Genomic DNA, 23,608 nt, shown 5'->3' with positions numbered 1-23,608 from the left:
TGTATTCTTCGTTTTTTTGTGTGTGTGAAATCCAGCTGAAAGTAAATTGTTTACACTGTCTTAAAGTGTGTTCATGCTTCCTATCAATACTGTATTAGGGCGTCGGCGTCGGCGCCGACGGCAGATCGCAGACGACAGGGAGAATATTTCCTCCCCCGTTTCGGTTTTCATTAGAGGCCGTGCAGAGGGCTAAAGGAAGAAACTCGCTGGGCTGGGGGAGAAAAACCCGCGATTTTCTCGCTCTTAAAGCAACGCTTCACTACTTTCGTCCGGTGGTTTCACCGCAGATGCGCGAATTCACCTTTATGATGCGACTGCATCTCATTCACTCGCCTTGTCCCTCCACACGGCGTTGTTGTTGTCCGTCCACACCCCTCCCCCATTCTCCTCGCCGCGCGAGCTGCGCTCTCCGCCGCTCACCCCCTCTCCTCTCCCATAGCGAACACTCTCTCGCGAGGGGCATCGGATTGGATTCGATTGGGTTGCCTTGGCTTGGCTTGGCTTGGCTTGGCTTGGTTTGGATTTGGTTTGGATTGGATTAAAGTGGATTGTGTTGGATTGTGCTGCGTCATAGCCGCGCCACGTTGCGTCATAGCCGCGGTCGTTCCAGCACCGGCCAAAGAAATAAAGAATACAACATACGCGTTCCTCACACGTTTCACGCAATTAGAGAATCAACCCAACGGAAACACCAAGTGAACCCCCAAGATGCGTCGCATCTCCACAGGGTTCCCCTCGCGGGAAGGTGGGGTAATTTTTGACCTCAGACACACCCCGTGCGACACACGCAGGGCCCGCTATCGGTGTTGCGCACAATTAAGGCTTCTTGTAGGCTAAGCGCGAGGCAGACACAGGACGAGACAAGAGATGGGACGAGGACGATCGCTCGTCTCGTCCTGCGTCTGCCTCGCGCTTAGCCTACAAAAATTTATCACCAACAAGACCAACTTTAGACTCTCGACAATTAAGGCCCCGTTTTCAGTCGTTCTGCTGAACTGATCAGTTAAGCGGTTCGAGGTTGCGAGCGCTCAGCTGATCGGCAGCCGACCAACCCCGCCGATTCCCACGCATGCGCCGCCGGGTCGTCTCGGGCTACGTTACTCATCTTGCGCCCGGCGATGGGGAACACCGCGTTCGCCGCGAATGAAAGCGAGGCGGGCCTCCTCCTGTAAGCGTTGCACGGGACCGAAGGGTGTTGAGCCCGGTGGTCGGCAATACAGCTACATCAAAGGTTAACCAAGCGAAACTAAGACTCAACCAGACCCTTTTTTTTTTACAGTGTGTAGTGTCTGAGCAGGCGTCAGGCCCCAGCCAGGGTGGTGGGAAGGGGTTACCCGGGACTGTGTTTTTTATATAATGAAAGAATTGAAGGTTCAGGAACTTGTGTGTTTCGAACCCTTCCTCGCGCTATCAAAAGAGCCCTATCCGTATCTTTCCCACTATTGTTGCGTTCCAACCCGAATCTCGACGGGTCGTATTGTTCTTAAGCCGCAGGACAATGAAAAATAGCAGAGAAGGGCCGGGGGCGGTACACAGTGACTGCGCCCCCAGGAGTTCTCTCCGTATATTCACGTGTATAGGGTGTATGATAATGATACGCTGTCAGCGAAAGAAACAAGGACAATTTAGGATGTTTCTTTATTGTTCGGCAGTAAGAGCGTCGTAATCACACACGAAGTATGAGAGCAAAGAAAACGCCGGGTACGGAGCTAGCTCACGTCCGGTTGGTATAGTCGGCTAGTCACAGAAGCAGGCCTCATGCCAACAGAGACAGGCGGGGGAGAACAGCAAAAAAGGAACGATGCTGGGTGGGGGGTCGCAGAACAATTAAGCGGTGCACAAAGCATGCACACTCTCGTGACAATGAGTCGAAATGAAATCTGTTGAAATCTCGTGAAATGAACATGCACAGTGCGTCGCGCCACGAATATCTTCGTGACCGGTTTTGTGTCCCGCATCTTTAATGCGTTCGAGGCGTGGATGGCCCGTCTTTGCTTGCAAGGACAAACTTCCGCCCACACCGATCTTGTTTGCCGATTGTGATATCGTTATCGTTGTCCCCTTATCTTCTTGATCATCATCGCCGTCGCCGTCAGCGTGTCACGGTTTAATGGCTGCCATCCGCTCTTATTCTGCTGTTCACAATCTAAAACAAAGCGCCAATTCAGAAAGAAAAAAAAAGGCCGCGTATTTGCTTGTTTCGCACAAGATTTCGACGAAGATTATATCAGATGTGAACGTAACGCGGTACAAGGAACGACTTACATCTACCTAGTTACTATTATCGGTAACGAGTAACGTATTTATTTACATAATTTTTAAAAAAGGAATGGGTAACGTATTTAGTTCCTTTTAAAGCCAAGTAACAAGCAACAATATCAGGCTCGTTACTTCTGAGGAGTAACCTGTACAACACCGCTCAACGGCCTCAACCTGTGCATGCGTCTGTAAGCACATTGCGCTGATGTTTGCCTCGAAAGCAGCAGCGCCGTTGTCTACATTCGGGTGGTTCGGGGCGTCATTTCTATTGTGAATGATGCCACGCTTATCACGGCCTCTTGTCGTATACCATTCAATTCACGCAAGTGTCGGCGCACCGCCCGAGATACCAACAGCCGGAATTATCACGAGTCGAGCACGGGCGCCCACACTGCCCACACAAAGAATGCGTGTGGGTAGCGTCATGATAACAAAGGCCGAGACGAACGAATAGTTTAGGTGGTACCGATGAAAAGTTGTTAGTCCTTGATATTGAAGCCGACCAATCAAATTGCAGATAATGCAAAAGGCAGGAAGGAACCAACGCATTCATCACGGGACGCGTGATTCACGGCAGAGGAAGCGAGGAAACATAACTGATGAAAACTTCGAGAGGCAGCTACTGCTTATGTGCAAACGACTGGTAAAAAGGAAACAACGAACCGTGAAACAAAACAGTTGTGTGTTTGGCCGTCAAAGTAGCGTGAAAAGTAAGGCCGGGTTCAAACTGTTATCGTAACTGTCGTAATAACTTTAAAGAACGACGTCATTTCACGTCTCAGCCAACCGAACTGCGTGACACGCCGTTTTTTTTACGTCCGTAGATTACGATATGGCTTTTGCGTCGGTAGTTTGAACATAGCCTAGCTGGTTACTTTTCGAGTGACTCACGAGCTTCTTTTGAGAATCGGTAACGAGTAACGTATTTAGTTACTTTTTGAGCAAGTAACGAGAAACGGTATTTGGTTATTCATGGTGGTCAGCGCGAACGGAAACAACACACGAAGAAGAGAATGGACGACACAGGTGCTACGGTATTCGGTTACTTTTTTTGGGGGGGGTAAAGTGTACAGGTCTGACGATAGCCTTCTACCGCCCATGCCACGTAAATGTCTCTCTCCGCTCCCACTCCCACCCCTCAAGCCCTTTCTCTCCTGTATCGCTCCCCCCCACGCGTCGATGCTGTAGTTCATTCCACAAGCTAGGGGCAGCACTGTGGAGGCTACATTGTTGTCAAGAGCCCGCCCCCTCAGGGCGCCTGACTCGCCGCGAAGAAAGCGACAAAAGGCGCCGGGGCCTTGCGGTTCCACCTGCCCAGAGGGGAGAGGGAAATGTCCTTTCAGGGCCCCCTTCACGGTGAGTTAGGCGCCCTCAGTGGGAGGACTGTTGGCAACAATGTAGCCTCCACAGTGCTGCACCTAGCTTGTGGAATGAACTATAGGTTTCCTCTATTCAATTCAATTTTCCCGCATTCGAACAGATGGCGCGCTATCTGTCGGGACGTTTTGCTGCCGTTGGGCTTTGAGGACGTCGAGCTCGAGCTCTTTAATTTTAGTGTTTATTTTTATTTCGTCTCTCTTGGGGACCGTTCTTAACGTTTTTTTTTTTTTTTCTGTCACCAAAACCAATCCCGCGTCTATTTTACATTACCAGAGTGCTGCTGGTGTCAGTTAAGTACTTATGTTTTGCCTGAAATATGACTAACGCTTTCTTTTTGCTGAACAATGTTGACATATGAAGCACGGAACCAGTTTCCGTAGCTTGGGATGGGTTTGCGTATGCATACTTCTGGTTCAAAGTTATTTCAACTTTTGGCCAGGCGGCTGAATCGAGTCGCAGACAGGCAGACAGACACAAACAGACACAAATGTTCGCGCTTGAGTAGCTTAGGAAAAACTACCTCTAGAGACGTGCGGCTCGTTCTTCCTTCGTCTCCTTGGCTCGCTGCCTCCTCTTGGTTTCGTTCCGACGGCGAAGCCTGACGACGAATCCCACCGAGCCGCCACTATTATATATACAATTTTTTCTATTTTTATTTCTTTATTCTTCGTATTTTTAATTTTAGTTGTAATTTTTTCTGCATTTTATTTTTAATTTTTGTTATTTTATTTTTGTACTTATATTTTCATTTTTATTTTATTTTTACTTTTAATTCCTTTTTAGTATTATTTTTTCATGGTGAGCGGCGCTGCCAGCTGCGGTGGCTAGGGAATCGCTAGTTTCGCCGCAGGTTCCCTAGGAACCGCTGCCAGCTAGGAATCCGAGGTGCGGCCACCGGTCACAGCGAAACGGCGAGAATACGTCCATTGTAGCTTTTCGGCGATACAAAAACGCGGGAATAAGATGATGGTCACAACTATAGTGTTTGGCGGAGAGGGTAAATTAATACACAGAGATCGTTTTTTGTTATACATTCATCGACAGCCTATTGCACTCCCTAATGTTACTCGTCCCTCCTTTTTTCCCCTCCCTACGCAGCAAACGGATCGCTCCTCCAGTGCTGCGGCAGCGGGGAAGACACCAAGTCGCCCTCCTGCTTCATCATCCCGGTGGGCGACGACGACCCATTCTACAGCGGGGTGGCCACGACCTGCCTCAACTTCGTCCGCTCCTCTGGATGCAGCGACTGCAACGGGATCATGCGTGCGTATTGTTTGTTCTGGGCGCCGGTGAGAGCGTGGAGGTATAGTGTTCTAACACTCACTACCCAGGATGAAGCAATCGTGGCCCTGTAGACTTCGAAGGCCTAGTGGCGTAGTCCAGATGTTCCACAGGGTTATACGTTGGTTTGGGGATGAGAATTCCGCTAGGGGGAAGCGGGGAACGTGGAAGAGAACGTTCTCTGTTTCCTGCTCAACACTATTCTCGACGAACCTGTCCGTTACCGACGCACGGGCTGACTTACTGGCAAACAGGTAATGAGGTTGGTTGGACTCTCAGGGTAGTATAACCACTAGCACTTCAAACTGAGCTTGAAATCCGGGCGCAAAAGAAAAAAAGCGTACAGGAACATGGCGAGATGCTTTCCGACACTGAGTGATGAGATGTCTTTAGGTGTAGCTTTTCGCGACCTTCTGCGACCCTTTCGCGACCGTTTTATCGCAGAATACACATGCATGCTTTTTCACGTTTGAAGAAAGCTTCACGTTTAATTAAATAGTGCGTCGTCTTATGATTTGGGGAGGCGTTCATGTTGTTTGCATGCTTGCAAATGCTCCCATTTCGTGTCATTGTCACATTTGTCGTTCCTTCTGATTTCTCATAAAGAAAATAACCGCGATTTTTTTTTTTTCAAACACATGGTTTTAAAGCGAAGTCTTATCTGCCTCACTTATGGCGACCGTAGGCGAAAACGCACTGCAGTAAAGTCAAGATTACACAATGGGAGGGCACATGATGACGAAGGATTTTTCACAAAGGCACACCAAGCGCCTCAAAAGAGAATAAAAACACTTCTCGCGGTCGGAATCGAACCTGAGTCCTTCGCCTTACGGAACTGACGTGTGTCCCATCCGATTGAGTCATACCGACACAGTCGAGCCATTTTGACTGTTGGACTTTAACTAAGGTCGCGTGAAAGAAAGCTTCGCGTTACTATCATCTTTCTCGTTAGATAAAAGGCTCATCGATTTTCTTTTCCCGCGGACCGTGTACTCGCAGACGAGCGTCGCTTCGTGAACCAGCAGAGCGCGTTCCTGGACGCGTCGCACGTGTACGGCACGGGCCCCGTGGAGCACGAGACGCTCAGGGACCCCAAGGGCAGGCACCTGCTGCTGCTGGTGCAGGGGGAGCGGCTGCTGCCGCCCAGCCTGCGACCCGAGAGGGACGGCTGCAGCGACCCGGACACAGCGCGCTTCTGCTTCCGCGCCGGAGACGGCAGGGTCAACCAGCAGCCGGCCATCGCCGTGCTCCAGGTCAGTGGACCTCCATCCCTATCTGCTGCATGGACAAACGCTTCGACCGGGGATGGAGGGAGGAAGCACGGTGCGAGAAAAGCGAAGCGCTTAATCGAGAAGAGCCAGTAGAGACACTTCAGGAAGGGAAGAAATCAACATATTTATTGTTGGCGAAATTTGAACGGAGTCTTCAGGAGGTGGGTCATCGGTCCAGGACTCCATATGATTCGCCAGCCGCAACAGTCCGATAGACCAGCCGAAGCTTGTCGGTCAGATGGACAGGGCGCGCCTCTAGAGCTTAGCAGATTTGAAAATATTCGCTGTGAGAAAAAAATATAGGGGGCGTCCACCAACTATGTGGAACAGGATGCCGTCGGCTGCACAAAAAAGTGCAGCTAGGGGAGACAGTAGAGACATTTTTTTTACCCGGACTGGCTGCACTGGTGCAAGCAGTGCAGCATATGTTCATTTTGTTTTACTAATTGATATCCCCAGTAACACTCAGCACTGGTCTTCACGACACTGCACTAATCTGCACCAGTTCAGGTAAAAAAATGCCCCTAGTTTGTGGGCAGGCAGCAGTGATACCTTGCATGTGAGGAAAGAATGTATTACACGCCTGCTCACAAGAATATTTTGCACTAAGTAACGCACCGGTAGAAGGAGCTAGAAGTAGAGGAAGGCTATTTACTCGATGGAGGGATGCAATCAGGCAATTGGGAGACAACGAATGGACGGGGGCGTCACGAGACAACAAGTGCTTGAGGAACGTGGGCGACGCCTTGCTGGGATGATTTAGGGCAAACGTCACCTGCCGCAGACCGTGTACGCCCGCCAGCACAACCGCATCGCTCAGCAGCTGAAAGAACTCTACGCTGACTGGGACACCGAAACAGTCTTCCAGGAGGCCAGGTAAGGCCGCTTTACTCTCTGGCGTATCTTATAGTTTTGCCGGCACATAATACCGTGTGTGCTTACCATAGTTGTACACACCATAGATTCAAAATAAAAATGGCATTGCTGCTAGAATTACCAGACATAACACTCAAGGAATTACGCTCACAAACATCTATCCAGATCAGGGCAGTTCAACTGCGCAGCCAAGCTCCGCATTAGTGTGTCATCAACTGGTTGACTTTTTTCTAATGCAGAGAAGCTTAACGCGTCGGGTGAATATCGCACAGAAATCGCTAATCAAAAAGATTTCTTTTCACGACAATATTAAAGGAGGATCAGAAACGGGGATTCAAACGGAGAGCGACATTCGGGAACGCGACAAGACAGATGAGTTGCACCGCCAGTCCTTGAGGCACACCGCGTTCTTCTTAATTTTCTGTCTCGCCCAAAGGCGCGTGCTGGTGGCGCAGCACCAGCACATCATCTACTCCGAGTTCCTGCCCGAAGTGCTGGGACCGCGGTACCAGCATCCTGCGGGGCCCTCAGTGGGCGGTCGCAGCCGCTACGACCCGGGTCACGACCCGTCGGTGCTGGTGGAGTTCGCCACGGCCGCGTTCCGCTTCGGCCACGGCATGGCCGACCACTTCTCGCTCGTCGACGAAGGCTTCCGGGCAAAGATGTACCCGCTCGACGACAACTACTTCCAAGTGGACGACCTGCACCGCAAGGTAAGGGACCGTTCGGCTGTAAGGTGCGCACATGGCCGTGCGAATGCCCTAAGCATCGTCAATGCCGTCAGAATTCGTATCGTCATTATCATTAACGGTACCAGTACTCTTACCGACAACGCCTTTCACTGTCCGTTTTCACTATCGCCAGCTGCTCCTGGCTGCTAGAAAGTTTTATTGCTAAAGCTATTATACTGACCTACGTGCAGCGCCCGCCAATGTTGTGTAAGCCGGTTGTTATCAGAAGGCGGCAGTTGGGAAGAGTACAGGACCAGGCGGAAGAGGATGCGAATGCACAGTGCAGGTGGTGGATAAACAGTGTTTGAATTATTCAAGCTTTTATAGCACTGCACGGTGGGGAAGCCGTGTCCCTTCTGGCCTGCGTGCGCTTCCTCGCTACGCGGGTGCGTGCCACCAGGTCTTCCGCCAGGATACCTTGCAAGGAGGTGGATGTGTCGGAAGAAGCCGGTCGCCTAGCACCGAAGCGTGAACGTCTGTGGGCTTCCGGAAAACCCGCTCAACGCGACGGTCGGGCTTTGCCTTTCAGATGCTTTGGTCGCAGGCATTTCTTCGGTGAGCAAGATTTATGAAGGTGCACACGGGAGTGCAACCGTCGGTTCTTGCCGTCAGCATACATGCACCAACAGAGGCAACAACGGGATAATACTAGCGGAAGTGGCGAGGCGACCAATCTGGCTGTCGGGTGACTGTATTACATGTCAGCCTGTGTTTGTGAACCACACGCACGACGAAGAGCTCCGCACTTGTCCGATGCTCTTATCTTTGAGAACGCTAAAGAAAGTTAGAAATTAGCAACAGAAATAGTTGGGACGATCTCATGTGCAAGCTATGTATAGGGCCAGCAACCCATACCCTTACTGGCATGCGGGCGATGTATGGTCTTCGTTTATGACGGGCCGTCACGCCACGAAAGAGATGAGAAAGAAGCGCGGTTTAGGATTAATGGGACGCCATTTGGTGTTGAATAAAAGCTGAGAGATCTAAGGGTGCTATTATCCCGTTAACGATATAGAGAACGTTCACGAGGCTTTAACAGCTCACCGGAAGTGACGTCGATCCAGGGCTCGGTGGACAGCCTGCTTCGCGGCCTGGCGCTGCAGCGCGGCCGTGTCCCGGGACCATCGCTGTCGAACGCGGTGCGCGAGCACCTGTACCGCAACGCCAGCAGCCGGTCGGGCCTGGACCTGGCCGCGCTGAACGTGCAGCGGGGGCGCGACCACGCGATTCCCGGCTACGGCTTCTGGCTGCGCCGCTGCCTGGGACGCCAGGTGCGCGGCTTCGGCGACCTGCACGCCTTCATGGAGCCGCACCGGGCACAGCTGCTCGCCGCGCTCTACGAGTGAGGACCAGACTGACTAACGCGGAATGCTGGGCTCGTTGGTTCATGGTGGCTAATTGTACGAAACCAGTGGAAAGAAAGACACTGCACACAGAAAGAGACCACAAAGAGAGCCACCATCAAGTGGCTGTTCTTGTGGTCTATTTCTAGGCGTAATGCTTTTTCCCACACTGGTTATACTATATATATAGAAGATTGGCGGCGCATGGGCAGGGGGAGGGCGGCGTATCTTCCTTGCTCACATGATATTTAGAAGGGTTGATGCTAGGACTAGTTGGTTCCCGTCCAATCTGCAGACCACGCATGAATTACACAAACGGGTAAAGATCTCGTTTGCTACTGAGGTGACAGGTGAAAACCTAAAACGCTTGGGTTAGAACCTATCTCCTCGGTTTTTTTTTTTTTTTCTGTGATGATCCTAATTACAAGAACATTCATGAGTGCACTAATTTGCTCGTCAAATAGTCGAAATGGGTCTAAACTATATGTAGCGTTGTATTACTGCTCGCCTCCCAAAGGCAATATAAATGGATGACTTTGTTAAGCTAAACAGTGAACTTTTGTGTTTCAAACACTAACAAATACGGACACACGCAGTTGAACTTCCCTTATACGGGGGACGCATGAACGCAGTGGGAACGTTTTACGGCGAAACGACGGTATGACTCAAGCTATTTCAAGTGCAACCTATAGACCAGAGAATACGACCATATATCAGGCTAAGGATTGTCGTAGTTGTAAAAAAGCCTAGCGTGCACACTGTGTCGCAAATGGGTGATGCGTTGATCCTGTTGACTGCGCGAGTGAACAGTGTTTAGTGGGTGATGCCATGCAACACGCAGACACCCGGACGACGTGGACCTGTGGGTGGCCGGCCTGATGGAACGCCCAGCTTACCCGGGGTCCCTGGTGGGACCCACGTTCGCCTGCATCATCGGGCGCCAGTTTCGAAGCTTCCAGCAGGGCGACCGGTACTTCTACTCGAACGCGGGACCGGTGGCGCTTACGAATGGTAAAGGATGCGCACAACACGAGATTCTTTGGCCGGAAGTTTTACAATTCCATTGAACAGTACAGCCCATGTGTGGAAACCTAAACCCGTCGCTCGGTCACTCCCTCCCTCACTCACTCACTCACTCATTCGCTCATATCACTCACATCACTATGTCTCTACATCACTCAGTCAGTCAGTCGCTCATATCACTCACATCACTCAGTCCCTCGCTCACATCACTCACTCACTCACATCACTCAGTCCCTCGCTCACATCACTCACTCACTCACTCACTCACTCACTCACTCACTCACTCACTCACTCACTCACTCCCTAACTCCATCAGTCACTCGCTCAATCACTCAGTCCCTCACTCACATCGCTCACTCGTTCATATCACTCAGTCCCTCGCTCACATCACTTAGTCACTCACTCACTCACTCACTCGCTCACTCGATCACACCACTCACACCACTTACATCACTTACTCGCTCACATCACTCAGTCACTCACTAACCCACTCACCCACTCACTCGCTTACTCGATTACACCACTCACACCATATACATCACTCACTCACTCATATACATACATAGACCTTGGAACAGATCACTTAAAGTACGAAAGCTGAGGGAGTGAGCGTGTACATTACGGCCCTTGCGGCCGCATCCTAGTAGCAGTACGAAGAGCTTGCTGCGTGCCAAGCTACGCCGAAGGGCGTGACCCGGCTGCGAAACCGGCGGAGTTTTGGCCATGTTCGTGCGTGCACCCCGCCCGGCCTGAAAGGCCACGGCCTGCGTTTACTGCGTGCCCGGACATTTGCATGTGCGCGTGCCAACGACATCCGCATGCGGCCACGCATTTGTATGCGCCCTCAACAACGCGAAAAGGGAAGCGTTTGAGGAAACAAAGCCGCAACTGGCCCTTCTCACGTTTAACCCTGGCCTCAAATTTTCTGCTTCGCTGCGCGGGACGAGGGGGCGTTCGTGAGGGAGAATTATCTGCACTCGCGGCAGCTGTTGCGTGATGTTATGGGAACGGCCTTGGCGAGTGTGTGCACCCCGGTTCGCTACACTGGCGAACGAGGCGTCGTTTTGTTTTGCCCCTTCCGCCGAAATCCGCCAAGCTCGCGGGATGATAAGGCCTCAACAATGGCGCAACTATCGTTGCTGCCAGCAGCGCTTCCTCTTAGAAGTGAAGCGCGGGCTATTCGAAAGAGAGAGGCCAAGGCTGCTGGAACAGGGTTCGTCGTTTTCGTGGATGTCTTGAGAAAGGTGCGCAAAGATAAGCCTAACTAGTAAAGCATTTCGAAATGCTTCGCAACAGTCCAACTTATAATAAGAAAATGGTTGCAGCGGAAGCAACTAACATTTTGAAGAATGGGGCGCCAGGTTCAAGAAGAATCGTCACAAGTTAGTAGACGCTTTCTCGAATCGGGGATGTAGGGCCAAAGTACTTTTTTTCGCTAGAGAAATTTCGGCTATGTTGTTTATTGTATACAAAAAAACGCGGTATGACGTCGACAAGCGTTTGCTGCTTTCAAAGACGACATGTGGCGTCAGAGGACATGCTGCGGTGTTGCAAGTGCGTTCTTGCTTTGGTAAACAACTAATAAAGTGCGAAAGAGCTGCCGGGGAAGGCAAGTTATGTATTAAGGCAAAAATAGTGTTGCATCTGAGATGAATATGTGCAATATTTATTTTTATTGTTATCACTCGCTCCCGTGAGGCTGTGTGGCACACTTATTTCCTTGTTCCGTCGGACAGAATGAATTTTCAAGGCTAAATTAAGCTTTGCATCTCTATGTTTCATGGAACGCCTGAGGTACAGAAAATCGTTGTGAGGTACACAAAATCACACATAAAATCGGAGCGCGCTCCGGGAAAGGGTTCTGAGGTAGGGCGTACGTGTGGCCCTAGAACTTTCTATACTTGCCTTGTATACGTCGCCACGTGGGCTTCGAGGAATACAGTTCGCATCACTGCGGATGACGATACACGAGGCCCTATAGTAGCGGGCGTGGAAGACTGAGAAAGCACGCCACGGCCGAGGAGGCTATAGCAGCAGATAAACAGAAAGTTTAACAGAACGTTTAACTGCAAATTAACCGAAGGTCCAACTAGGCTTTTACAATCGCGTTCTCAGAAAGTTCTAATCAACCCGGCAATTCTTCTGTATAGTAGTAAATAAAGTTTCAGTGCCGTTTTACTGTTTCCATCGCATGTTGTCTTTCGGTAGACATGCTATGCTACCCATGTTTTTAGGAGATTGTGTCCTCCCTTCTGATGTGTAGTTCGTGCCAAAGATTCATCCTGTCACTTTACAGATTTGTCTGTTGTGAGCATCTGTCTTCATTGATCTGTATAACGATACCATGTTTCTGAATTTATCCCTGCAGTTCGGTCTGTTTCATTTATGTAGTGCCACGTTACAAAGGTTTTTCTTGCCGCTTTGTTGTACGCTAGTACAAAGGCCCATGCCTGAGCACGTTAATAAACTCTCTTAAATGGTTGATTTCTTCAGTAGTTCTTTCATTGTTGTTTTATGTTATTTGCTGATTGCTGTGGGTTTTTTTGTTGACTCGTGTGTTTTTCACAAAAGCAAGGATTTGTACAGTCATCAAAAACGTTAGCAACAACAAAAAACGAGGCGCCAGCCTATGCACGGAGCGGGAGCATGCAATAATGTCCGGCTAATCAGCCATGGGTTGTGCGCATGCGTTGTAGTAGCTGAGTGCAGTTCATTCTCGTGAGCGCCGAGTATCAGCCGCCGAGATGTTCCAGTGGCTATTGCTGCCGCTGTATGCATAAACTGGTACCCGTCCGCTTCTTTGTTGTCATTAACACTTTTGACGACTGTACACTCCCTGTCGCAGTTCTTAGCTCGTGACAACGATGTCCACTGCTTGCGCATCTACTGCTGCGCAGAGCAATTGTCGCAGGTGTCTCGCTTCACCCTGGCCAAGCTGATATGCGCCAACGCGGACGAACCCCACAAGCTGGTCCTCCAGAGACGCGTGCTACGCCGGCCTCACGCTGTCACGTACGGTGCCCCATATGCAATCATTCTCACGTATACACTAAATGCACGCTCGTCAAATAAACGGGTGCTGAAATTTATCGAATACGCCTGCTCCCACTCGTAACCAGCAGCCCCTCTTTCCTCCGAGCTGCGCCCGAGTTGCGGGTCAGCATTGGGCGTAGACGTAATTTGTGAAAGCCAGGCGATATGAGTAATGTCGCATTGAAAGCGACTGTACCATGTTCCGGCAATGACTGTAACGTACCGCCGCTGTGGCTGAATTGCAAAGGCGTTGTGCTGCTGAGCACGAGGATGCGGTTTCGATTCCCGGCCGCGCCGGCCGCTTTTCTCATGGAGGCGAAACGCAAGAACGGCCGTTGGTACGAAATTTCGGCACACGTTAATTAGATCCCCAGGCGGTCAAAATTCATCCGCAGCCCTCCACTACGGCACGCCTAATCGCATGCGTTGAGTCGGCGGTTAAACTTACAATAAATAAATGGATAAAAAAATTAAATAAATAAGTTAAATAAATAAGTAAATAAGTAAATAAATAAGTTAAATAAATGCATACATAAATAAACAAATAAATAAATACATATAAAATAAATAAATAAATAAATATGTAAGTAAGTGAGTAAGTATGTAAATAAATAAATAAATAAATAAATAAATAAATAAATAAATAAATAAATAAATAAATAAAACGTGAGCGCGAAAATTTAAACAGTGATTTAATGCGCACGAACAGCGAATTGGCGTTCCAGCGCGGTTAGACGAAGAGGGGTTCTCTGTTTTATAAGCACTAATCGTGCCGTATACGGGTTTAGGCTCACTGTCTCTCCCAGAAAAGTTCAGTTGGTACCAGAAGCTCGGCTTGCCCCCTTAGCAATGGTGACTCCATTGCTATGAGGCCACGTGACGCGTCACAGCCAATGGGGACGTAAGGCGCATACCCTCGTTCACAGCCATTCTGGATTTTTCTCTCCACCGACTCCATTTTCTCGCTGCACGAGCCACCCGTGTTTTCACATAAAAAGGGGCTGTGAAGGGGATCACTGTACCGTATTTGCACGATTCTAACGCGCCCCCGAATGGAACGCGCAGGTAAGCTTACTCATGAAAAATTAAAAAATAATAATAATAATTTGAAGCAGATCCTATCCCGCAGATGTCGAACACGTGACCCCACGAATTTGGCAGAATATTTTTTTTATTTGACGTACGCAACTGTGGCAACAAAATTCCTCGTGCTTCATAAACTTGTTTATACAGCTCATGCTGGCATGAAAACGAGAGCCGGTATCATTGCAAGCAGATTTCGGTTTTGAGCCCGATTGTAACGCGCAAGCCAACTTTGAGGCGAAAAAAAATGTGCGCGTTAGAACCGTTTAAATACGGTAGTTATCGCAGCCCTTTCCCACGGATATACCCTGCAAGGGCGCCTAAATAACCAGTATGCACGCTCCACGCAGGAACCCGCTGACCCCTTGCGACCAGCTGCCGGACACGGACCTGCGCTCGTGGACCAGGGCTACTCCGGCCTGGCGGAGTGACCGCTAGCCGGCGTCAAGATGTACACGGAGCTGCTGTGCTACGGACACGCCGTCACGGCGCGCATATAGCGTTGGTATAGTGCTGGACGCCATATTATACGAATCCTCGCCGCGTTAAATGCGTCATGACGACAAGATACCAGGGTGTCGAACCGGAACCGGAACCGAACCGAAAACCGGAACCGAACCCGAATTTTTGCCCGGAACCGGAACTGAACCGGAACCGTATTTTTTCCGCCATTTTGGAACCGAACCCGAACCGGAACGAATCGAAGGAACCGTTCCGAACCGGTTCCGGGGCTTCAAAAATGTGATTTCTAGTTTTCCAGTTCGGTACCCTACCTTGCGTCTGAAGATATTTTGCCACTCCCCAGACAGAACCATGAAATATTTTGCGTAGTCTGCAGTTCCCAAGGCCCATCATATTCTCTTCTAATTATTTCCCTCAATTTAATGTAAAGTTGTCCGTATATACTATCAGTTTGCGTTAGGCACTTCCCATCTCTCCCAATTATCATTTACGTTTAGAATAACTTAAGTTATAACGCATATTACGAGGCAACATATCATGGAATATTCTTCATGGTTTCAATACATGGTGTTTAAAATCGCGTAAAGTTTTTAATGTCTTGTTAATTCGCATGCATCCCTGTCCGCTTTTGATGGCCTTCAGGGACACCATCAACAATACATCCATATCTTCCACTTATAGTGTGAATGGGCAGTTATATACAAACAGCACTGAGGCACAAACACTCGCAGTTATCAAAATTAACGTAACTTTTTCTTGTATACAGTGACGTTGTGTCTTTTGGTTACTGCTCTAAGAGAACATGAGATTGACAACAATGGGGAGTCCTAATTTCCACTTTTAAAGTATATTTGATAGCATTTTTATGTTATCTCGAATCTGCTTAACCTTCAACTTAAGAGGTGAATGGATTGAAGTCGATTAGTGCGGGTTAGCGGGTAGACTCGCCACACCCCCTCGCCACATCGCCTCGCCACACCCCCTGTTTCCTGGACCACGTGTGGCTTTCGTCACGAAGTGGATCCTTTAAAAGAACGCTCCGTCCACCTCAGCATCACTTGGCAGCGGATGCAGCGAACAGAACGGTCGCCTGATGGTCGCCTTCCTATTTCATAGGTTTGAATAGTCTGCAGTAATCTTTGTCCGCTTACTCAGTGACTTTTTCTGTTGCTTCTGGTGCCAACCACCCAGTGCCATTGCTATTGTGTGCCCTTGTGTATAATCCCGCATTGCTTTGGTCATTAAAACTGCCATTGCTGACCTAAGACGCGAGATCGCTGATCTTAAGCGTGAATTTCGAAAAGAAGTAAGGGAAATGCAGAAAAGCTACGAGGAAACTAAGAAATAATATGAAACCACTAGGAACGAAAATGTGGAAATGCAAAAAAGCTGCGAATTCTTCAACAAAAGCTACGAGGAAATGAAAGAAGAATGTGAAACTACAAGAAAAGCAAACGCAGCTTTGAAAGTTTCTAGTTCGACGTTGTCATGATAACGGAAACCTGGTATACGAGTGATACAGAAGTGCTGCGCCTTTCCGGCTTCAACACGTTCTTTCTAAATAGGTCCCATCGCGAGCTGGGGGTGTGTTACAGCTCGTGTCTACACAGCTTTCTTGTAGTGCAATGAACGAATTTTCGACAGTTACGACAGATTATGAAGCTTTAACGGTGCAATGTAAAAATGCTATTTTTGTTGTTGTGTACCGCCCCCCTGATGGAAAACTCAAAAATTGTTTCGCATTTTTAGAAGACCTTCTCAATTTTGTTTTGTCTTGTGGTTTACAAAGAACTATTGGTGGGGACTTTAACATTAATATATTACAGGCAAGCGCACATTCGCGTAATCTAGAGCTCCTTTTAGGTTATTTCGGCTGCATGAACGTGATCAAAGAACCGACTCGTATGGGCCGTCTTTCCCAAAGTCTTATTGATGTATTTATAACCAGTGATACAAGTAGCAGTACCATGTCCGGTGTGATTGGTGTACATATGGGTGACCATTTACCTATATATATGTTCTCAATGCACACAGAAATACTAAGATGTAAGCAATGCCCCGAATCTTTCGCTTTTCACGATATTAATCAGAATACTTTGACTATTTTTCGTCAGAAAATTCCCTCTATTTGGTGGAACCCTTTACTTCTGTGCACCACTGCAGATGATGCCTATGATACTTGTCTAGAATCATATCAAGATGCATATAAAAAGTCTTTTCCTCTTAATATGGTGAAGAAAAATAAGAATATAAGGAAACCATTGATTGCAGACGAATGTCTGAAGATGATCCGTAAAAAAGATTTATTGTACCATAAGTTTATAAAAACAAAGAACAGGGACGATTTTGTAGCCTTTAAAAAGTACCGAAACTTTGTGACAAAGTTCTTACGCTATACTAAAAAAATGTACTTCGAACATATGTTTTCTGAGGCTTCCTCCCGGCGTGATGTCATGTGGCGGGAATTGAATAAACTTTTGCACCCACTTACGACGACTTGGAATTGACGACGACTTTGAATTGACAGTAGATAATAAACCATTCAAGGGTCAAGAACTGGCAACCAAGTTTAATCACTATTTAACGAATCTTATGCAATGCTCCCACAATGAAAGCGCTATGAGCTTCCTAAAGGATTCTAACCCCCACAGAGCCTTTTTTTCTCCGATAACGCCTCAGGAAATATGGTCGATTTTCTTGTCACTAAAAAATAGCGAGGCCATAGACATCGATAGGCTTCAGATTCGGCCTATTAAGTTTGTACTGGACCTTCTTGTATCTCCGCTTAGCCATATATATAACTTATGCCTTACTACTGGTGTTTTTCCAAAAAAGATGCAGCAAGCTAAGGTCACGCTACTGTTTAAATCCGGGGACAAAATCAATTTTTCCAATTATAGACCGGTTTCTGTACTTCCAGTTATTTTAAAAGGCTAGAAAAAGTAATCGCGAACCACCTTGTGTCCTTCTGTGACAAAAACTCTATTATATCATCTAAACAGTTCGGTTTTCGTAAACATATGTCAACGAATTAGCTTTACTAACGCAAAAGGAATTAATAATCCAGGGATTTGAAGAAAAGATGGTAACTTTAGTTATATTTATAGACTTTTTCAAAGGATTTGATAGAATTAGTCATTTAAAATTGCTTTAAAAATTACAACATTATGGATTCCGGGAGCTTTACTCTTTCGCAATCTTATTTAAGTAACCTGCAACAGGTCATAGCAATAAAGGAACACAACTCTTCTTCACAAGAAGTAAGGGCTGGAGTTCCGCAAGGCAGTCTTCTAGGGCCAATCCTGATCAATATTTATATGAATGATGTAGAAATTACTGACATTGCACATTTTATTATTTACGCAGATGATACCAGCATTTTCTTTCAATCGTGTGGTACTACTCAGCTTTTGCATTTAGCAAATATAAACCTCCAAAAGCTTCACAAATGGACTAAAGCAAACTCGTTAAAAATAAATACTAAGAAAACTAAAGCGGTGTTATTTTCGCCAGCTCAAAGATCTGTTGACAGAAACCTCAGTTTGTACATCGGATCTGAAAAGATTTGTATAGTTAGTGAAATAAAAACATTAGGCATTGTTTTTAATGAGCATTTAAAATGGGATGCCCATGTCGATCACGTCTGCACTAATTTATCTCGAGCGTGTGGGGTGCTTTGTAGGTTACGGCCTGTGGTTACATCAAATATTAAACTTATTCTTTATCATGCTATACTCACAGCTCACATCAATTACTGCAGCCTCGTATGGTTAACCAGTTCCACAAAAAAAAATATTAATAAGCTGCATTTATTTCAGAAAAAGGCCATTCGACATATCGCAACTGTACCATATGACTCTCACACCAACGAACTATTTCTGCAGTATAATTTGCTTCCTGTCCAATGTATCTACAACTTTAATCTTCTAACAAAGTATAAAAATAGCTTGCAACACAACGGTGCAGCATATCTAAGTCTATGTAGCTTAAGAAAACCGTTGGACGTACCGTACGAAATTAGGGGAAGGAGTACATAGTTCGTGCCGTTTTCAAGAACGAATTATGGCAATGATAGGTTGCAATCCCGAACTGCCCGCCTTTTAAATAACCTAGCCGAGAGTGGCATAGCTATAAATACAATTTATAAGTGAGACTTAAAGGAGCCATGAAGAGAAAACAAAAGTTTGTTTTATTCGAAAGATTAGGTGTTTCATAGTACCCCAAGCGCTTTCCCGGAAGCAAATGATGCTTTATTCACTGAGAAATAAGGCAATTTAAGCCAAAATTTTAAATCTCCCGCTAAAATTGCATATTTGGTGACGTGAACAATGGCGTCATACGAGCCGGTCCATGAAACAGATACTTAGTATGTCGACTCAATATAGCACCCACACGCGGGAGTCAGACAGGAACCGAAACTCGTGCCGAAACCGAGACGGCGGCCATTTTAAAAATACTAGTAAAACCAAGTGCACCCGCAGCCCTAGTCATGGAATCGCCTGATCCGGAGAACAAAACTCTCGCCGAGGAGCTAGGGCTTGCATTTAACAACCTCACACCACTTGAACGCTCAATGCTTCTAAGTGCACGAGCGGCAGGAGTTGTGGGATACGCGGTGGACGGGAAAGCGACCATTCCGCGATAGCCACAACAGACGAACGCCCTGCCGTCGGCACCGCTGCCTCGTCAGCCCCGTCGCGACGGACGAATACAGACTGGTACGTATGTGCCGTATTTTTATTACGGTTAATAATAGTTCAATTTCAGTAGCAGTATCGCTTATGCCAGTTGGCCGGTGTCGTGTATGGAAAGCCGTTCGCGTGAGCTCTCTGCTCCGACCAGAAAGATACGAGCGTCAATGCGCGGTGTGTACGGCATTTTTTCCCCAAGGTCAGAGTGCTTTGACGGCGATTTGACGAAGTCGGCGACGAGCGCCAGCATGTCCCAGGAGTGAGCTAACGTAAGGGTCCCTGCCGTAATCACTTCGTCGGAAATGAAGCGAGCACACTCGTACTTCCTTTAGCTCCCTTTCTCCTCCGTTTGCAAAGTTCATAAAACGTAGCCACTTGCTTCGCCGCGGTTCGTCGTTTGCAGCACATGAAAGGAGATCTCTTCACCGGCGGGGATGTCGCACTCCCTCGACGATTTGCCCGTACTACATGGGCATTTCAAAACGCAGCAACGAAATTTCATTGTAAAGTACTCGAACAAACTGAAGTTTTCAGTGGTTGTAAACTAGAAACGAGCTCGTAACGACAGCAGCAAGCCAACACCATTCGAAACTTATGCGACGACTGGCACTATCTCGTCGCTTCTTGCTGTTCCTTACTCCCCTCGTTTATATTTTTACCTTTGCTTGTTGGCGATATGACGGCCAACCTCCTGTCAAGGGATTAAGATACCAAGCAAGGTCGCCGCTGTACGTGCTGGAACGGTTCGTTGGCCCCTAAGAGCCTCGAACCCTAAAATTCGTCTGCGCGACGGCGAGATGTCGAGCTCGGCCGGCAGTAGTTTCGTACGTATTGGCGCACACGCTTGCGTGTTCGTTCGGAACTTCAACCGTTTCCTCCACCGTTCTTTGTCATAAAAAGAATGTGCAGTATGTTTCACGGGCATATAGCTCGCTATGCAAGCTGTAAGCCCTGCCTAACATGCGTTTGCTTTTGCCGGCCTCCGCCAATCGCAGAGCGTTCTCGAGTGACATCATAGGTTCTGTTGCGGAAAATGAGCTGGTGGGTCGCATGGTCATTTCCTTTTTTCCTAATTATGTAGCTTATTTGAGCGAGGTTTGCGTTATAAGTGGTGTCGTTATGGTTCTAACGAGGCAACCTTTCGAATGAACCAAACTTGTGTTTTATCTTGTGGGGGCCAAGCCCCTCATATCGGGGCGAGGAGGCGCTAGCGACGTCCTCCTCCTTGGTGGGGCGAGGGCGATCCTCGCGCGCTTCCCTCCTCTCCCTACGAGGCGACGGGGGATGCGCGCAGGAGACTCCCCGGGGGAGACCGCCCTTGGGACGAGCAGCGATCGCACGGTACGTAAATGCCCTTCGGCCACTTTTGGCTGTTTCTTGCATTGGCCGTTGTTTCCCACTTACGTGGGTCACGGCACCCACCGTGTCGATTAGCGCATGCCTCGATTTGCGTCAGTGCGTTTATCTAGGATGCCCGGCGAGTCTCCGCGGGCATATTCCACTTCTTGGTGGGTTGCCCCCGCGTCCGCGATGTGACGGCTTGCGCCGTCTGAGGTCAGCGGACGAGCGCCGATGCCGCCCAGTCGTGTCCAGTGGCGTGGCTTGAAATGTGTAGCGGCCACAGAGAGCCCCCTTCCCCTACGTCAGCGAGCGTTGCGGCCGGCCAACGCCGGCGGACGCTAACTGCTGCCCGACTACGGGCTGGGCACACGCTGACGGCTGTATATGCCCCAGGGGCTAGGTGCGTAGTACAGTGTAGTGTTTGTATCGTGGTTGTCCGCGTAATAAACCCCTGTACTATGAAATATCTCGCTTCCCGGTGAAGTGATTGAAAACGTACACTCGCGGCGAGAGTCGTGGCTCGCTCTCGAACCCGTTGTGGGCAGAGTCTCTCGGCAGGGCAAGTTCGGTGCTGCGCGAGAGCAGTGAGAATAACGACGGCGCGTTATTCAATTATTGTTATTCTATTCCTTAATGGAAAGGATTAAGGATGGGATAAGATAATGCCCACATTTCTGGCGCCCAACGTGGGGCAGCGTTTGATTGCTCATTTGCTGCCATACCGTAGCGAGCTTTGCTTGTGCAATCGGCTGGCCGCGCCAGGCACGCTAGTTGCGTGCAGTGTACGTTCCGGTGAGAGCCCGCATTCGGGCCGCCGGCCGGACCGGCTCCTCGTTTTGTGGATGCCGGCGGAGCTCGAGAGCGCGAGGTTTTCCTTGCTTCGAGCATGAGAACATAGGGCTTTCGTGCTGTGTTCGATTTTGAGGTTGATTTTGACGCAACCCACGCTCGGGTGCTAAAGGAGATTCTTGAATTCGAGTAGCCTCATTCCACAACTCAGAGTGTTCAAGCTAGTGCTTGATCTCGTATCTATAGGGATTAATGCGACCGGTTCCCTCTGTAGGATGCCATGTTTCGTAGGTATTCACCCCGAAGAGCTAGCCACGGTTTTGGCGGAACGATTCCTTTTTCCGAGCAGTTTCTCGGCCGCCTTTGGTAGGCGGAGCGCCGTGACGTTGACTTGCTTTGCAACGGGCGCTGGGGACAGGGACCAGCTTGTATTGCTGGTGGTTCCGGGGATGAGTGTCTCGCTAGGCCGACTGGGGGCTCGTGGTGTAATACATCGCCACCGTTATCGAGTATGAACGGTTAAAGGCGAAAGTCCCGAAAAGTAAGATATGCGTATTGTTGCGTTATTGTCTTGGCTCACCTTGGCCATACAGTCTGGTAGGCTCCAAGATCTTGTAAATGATCAGCCGCAGTGTCACTGGCAGGTGCGAAGTGGGACGTTTTTTTTTAGTTATTTAATTGGGTTTTCCATTGTTGGGAGACACCTGGCCTGTAATGACCTTAGTCGTGTGCCGCCAGCATAGTGTGGAAATTGTGCACCTGGATTATTCCTAGAGCGCGTCGCAATATCGCGCCCGGCTTATCCGTGGCGTGGCCCGAGCACCGTCGGTATGTCTGACTGTTTTGGGCGGACACATTGTACCGTTTCTGCCGACATCACCTTTGTGGAGTCGCCTGGTCTGAGGACGGTTATAGCCGATTGATGACCCCGCACGCGCACACCAGCCTGTCAACAATCCTCCCGAGGCGATTCCTGGTGAGCCAGTTGACCCTTTCTCCAGCCCGCTATGTAAGTGAGAGAACGCATGTTTCTTATTGTGAATTCTTTGCTGTGTATTGTTAGTGTTTGCGCTGTGTGTACATGCTGGCATCTTTCCATGGTAGTGCTCGTATGGTTGTGATAAGAATTGTGCATTTCTTTGACTAGTCCCGAGCATCCTGTATAGAGAAGTGTAAAAGAGACTTAGTTTTGGCAGTGTTGAAGAGACGAAAAAAAAAAAAACAGAAGCGCAATTGCTTTCGCCTTCGCCGTGGAGGGGGAACTCCGGGCTGTTGCTAGGCCTTCTCTTTCTCCTCCGTTTAGTTCTTGGAAATTCTGAGGGTGGTTTAGTTTGTATTTTGCTTTCGGTTGCTCCGCGGCAACGAGACGCGGGTTAGAGCGGTAACGTTGGGTTAGAGAGGGGAATGGCCCCCTTGCTTGGGAGAGTCTGTGCTCTGGTTTCCCTCAGCCCCTCGTTTCTTGTCGCCGCCGCGGTCCGGCTCGTCCTTGCGTGGACGGGGGAGGGTAGATCGGGAGCGGCGTTTTGCAGGGGTTGGCGGTAGCTTTCGTTGTCTCATCTGTTGTGTGTGTGTTCATTTTGTGTGTGAAGCAAGTGAGTTACTGCCCGTCGGTTCGTTCTCCGCGTCTTCTCGGCCGTTGGGACGATTTTCAGACTGCGGCTGCTGTTGTTTTGTTGCGTGTTCTCGGCCCAAGCAGTGTGGTGTACGTGTGTGCGAACGCTTCTTTGGCGTCTGCTGTGCGTGAACTTTTGCCAAAGGCGTCGTCCGTTCGCCGCGGCGATCCTTGTGTTTCTGCTGCCTTGATGAATGTGACGTGTGTGCTTCCGGTGGTTGCTTCCGCCCCCGCGTTCCATCCTCGCGGGCAACACCGCAGACTGGCGTGTATAAGTGCGCGTGGTGTGTGCCGGCACCACGGCCTCTTCGACTAGCTAGCTGCGGCCAGGGACGCAACAACCGAGCGCAGAGGTGCCCTTCGTCTCCAGGAATGCGGGCGCCTTGAATGGCCGAGCTGACCTTGGGCTGCCTTCGACGCAGCCTAACCCCCC

General features: G+C 48.9%; 1 protein-coding gene across 4 annotated transcripts in view; it reads left to right on the top strand.

Annotated features, from left to right (window-relative positions):
• The window catches only part of LOC144159578 (salivary peroxidase/catechol oxidase-like), a 114,900-nt gene that overhangs the window by 83,991 nt on the left and 7,301 nt on the right, over nucleotides 1–23,608 (top strand). Inside the window, exons 5-12 of one of the 4 annotated variants that reach the window (XR_013320331.1) lie at nucleotides 4,738–4,902; nucleotides 5,920–6,173; nucleotides 6,976–7,067; nucleotides 7,504–7,780; nucleotides 8,863–9,140; nucleotides 9,983–10,152; nucleotides 13,062–13,176; nucleotides 14,631–14,768. Coding sequence is in view for 1 of the 4 variants with exons in the window: in XM_077691157.1 (XP_077547283.1) it covers nucleotides 4,738–4,902; nucleotides 5,920–6,173; nucleotides 6,976–7,067; nucleotides 7,504–7,780; nucleotides 8,863–9,140; nucleotides 9,983–10,152; nucleotides 13,062–13,176; nucleotides 14,631–14,718 (1,439 nt within the window). In the remaining 3 variants the exon portion in view is untranslated. Of the gene's footprint in view, nucleotides 1–4,737; nucleotides 4,903–5,919; nucleotides 6,174–6,975; nucleotides 7,068–7,503; nucleotides 7,781–8,862; nucleotides 9,141–9,982; nucleotides 10,153–13,061; nucleotides 13,177–14,630; nucleotides 14,786–23,608 lie in introns of all 4 variants that reach the window. The other 3 variants (XR_013320330.1, XR_013320329.1, XM_077691157.1) reach the window with 3 other exon arrangements.

Source organism: Haemaphysalis longicornis, unplaced genomic scaffold (assembly GCF_048455015.1).
Source record: "Haemaphysalis longicornis isolate Haplotype H1 unplaced genomic scaffold, Haemaphysalis longicornis Haplotype H1 scaffold_10, whole genome shotgun sequence".
NCBI lineage: Eukaryota > Metazoa > Arthropoda > Arachnida > Ixodida > Ixodidae > Haemaphysalis > Haemaphysalis longicornis.
This window is presented reverse-complemented; position numbering and strand designations above follow the sequence as displayed.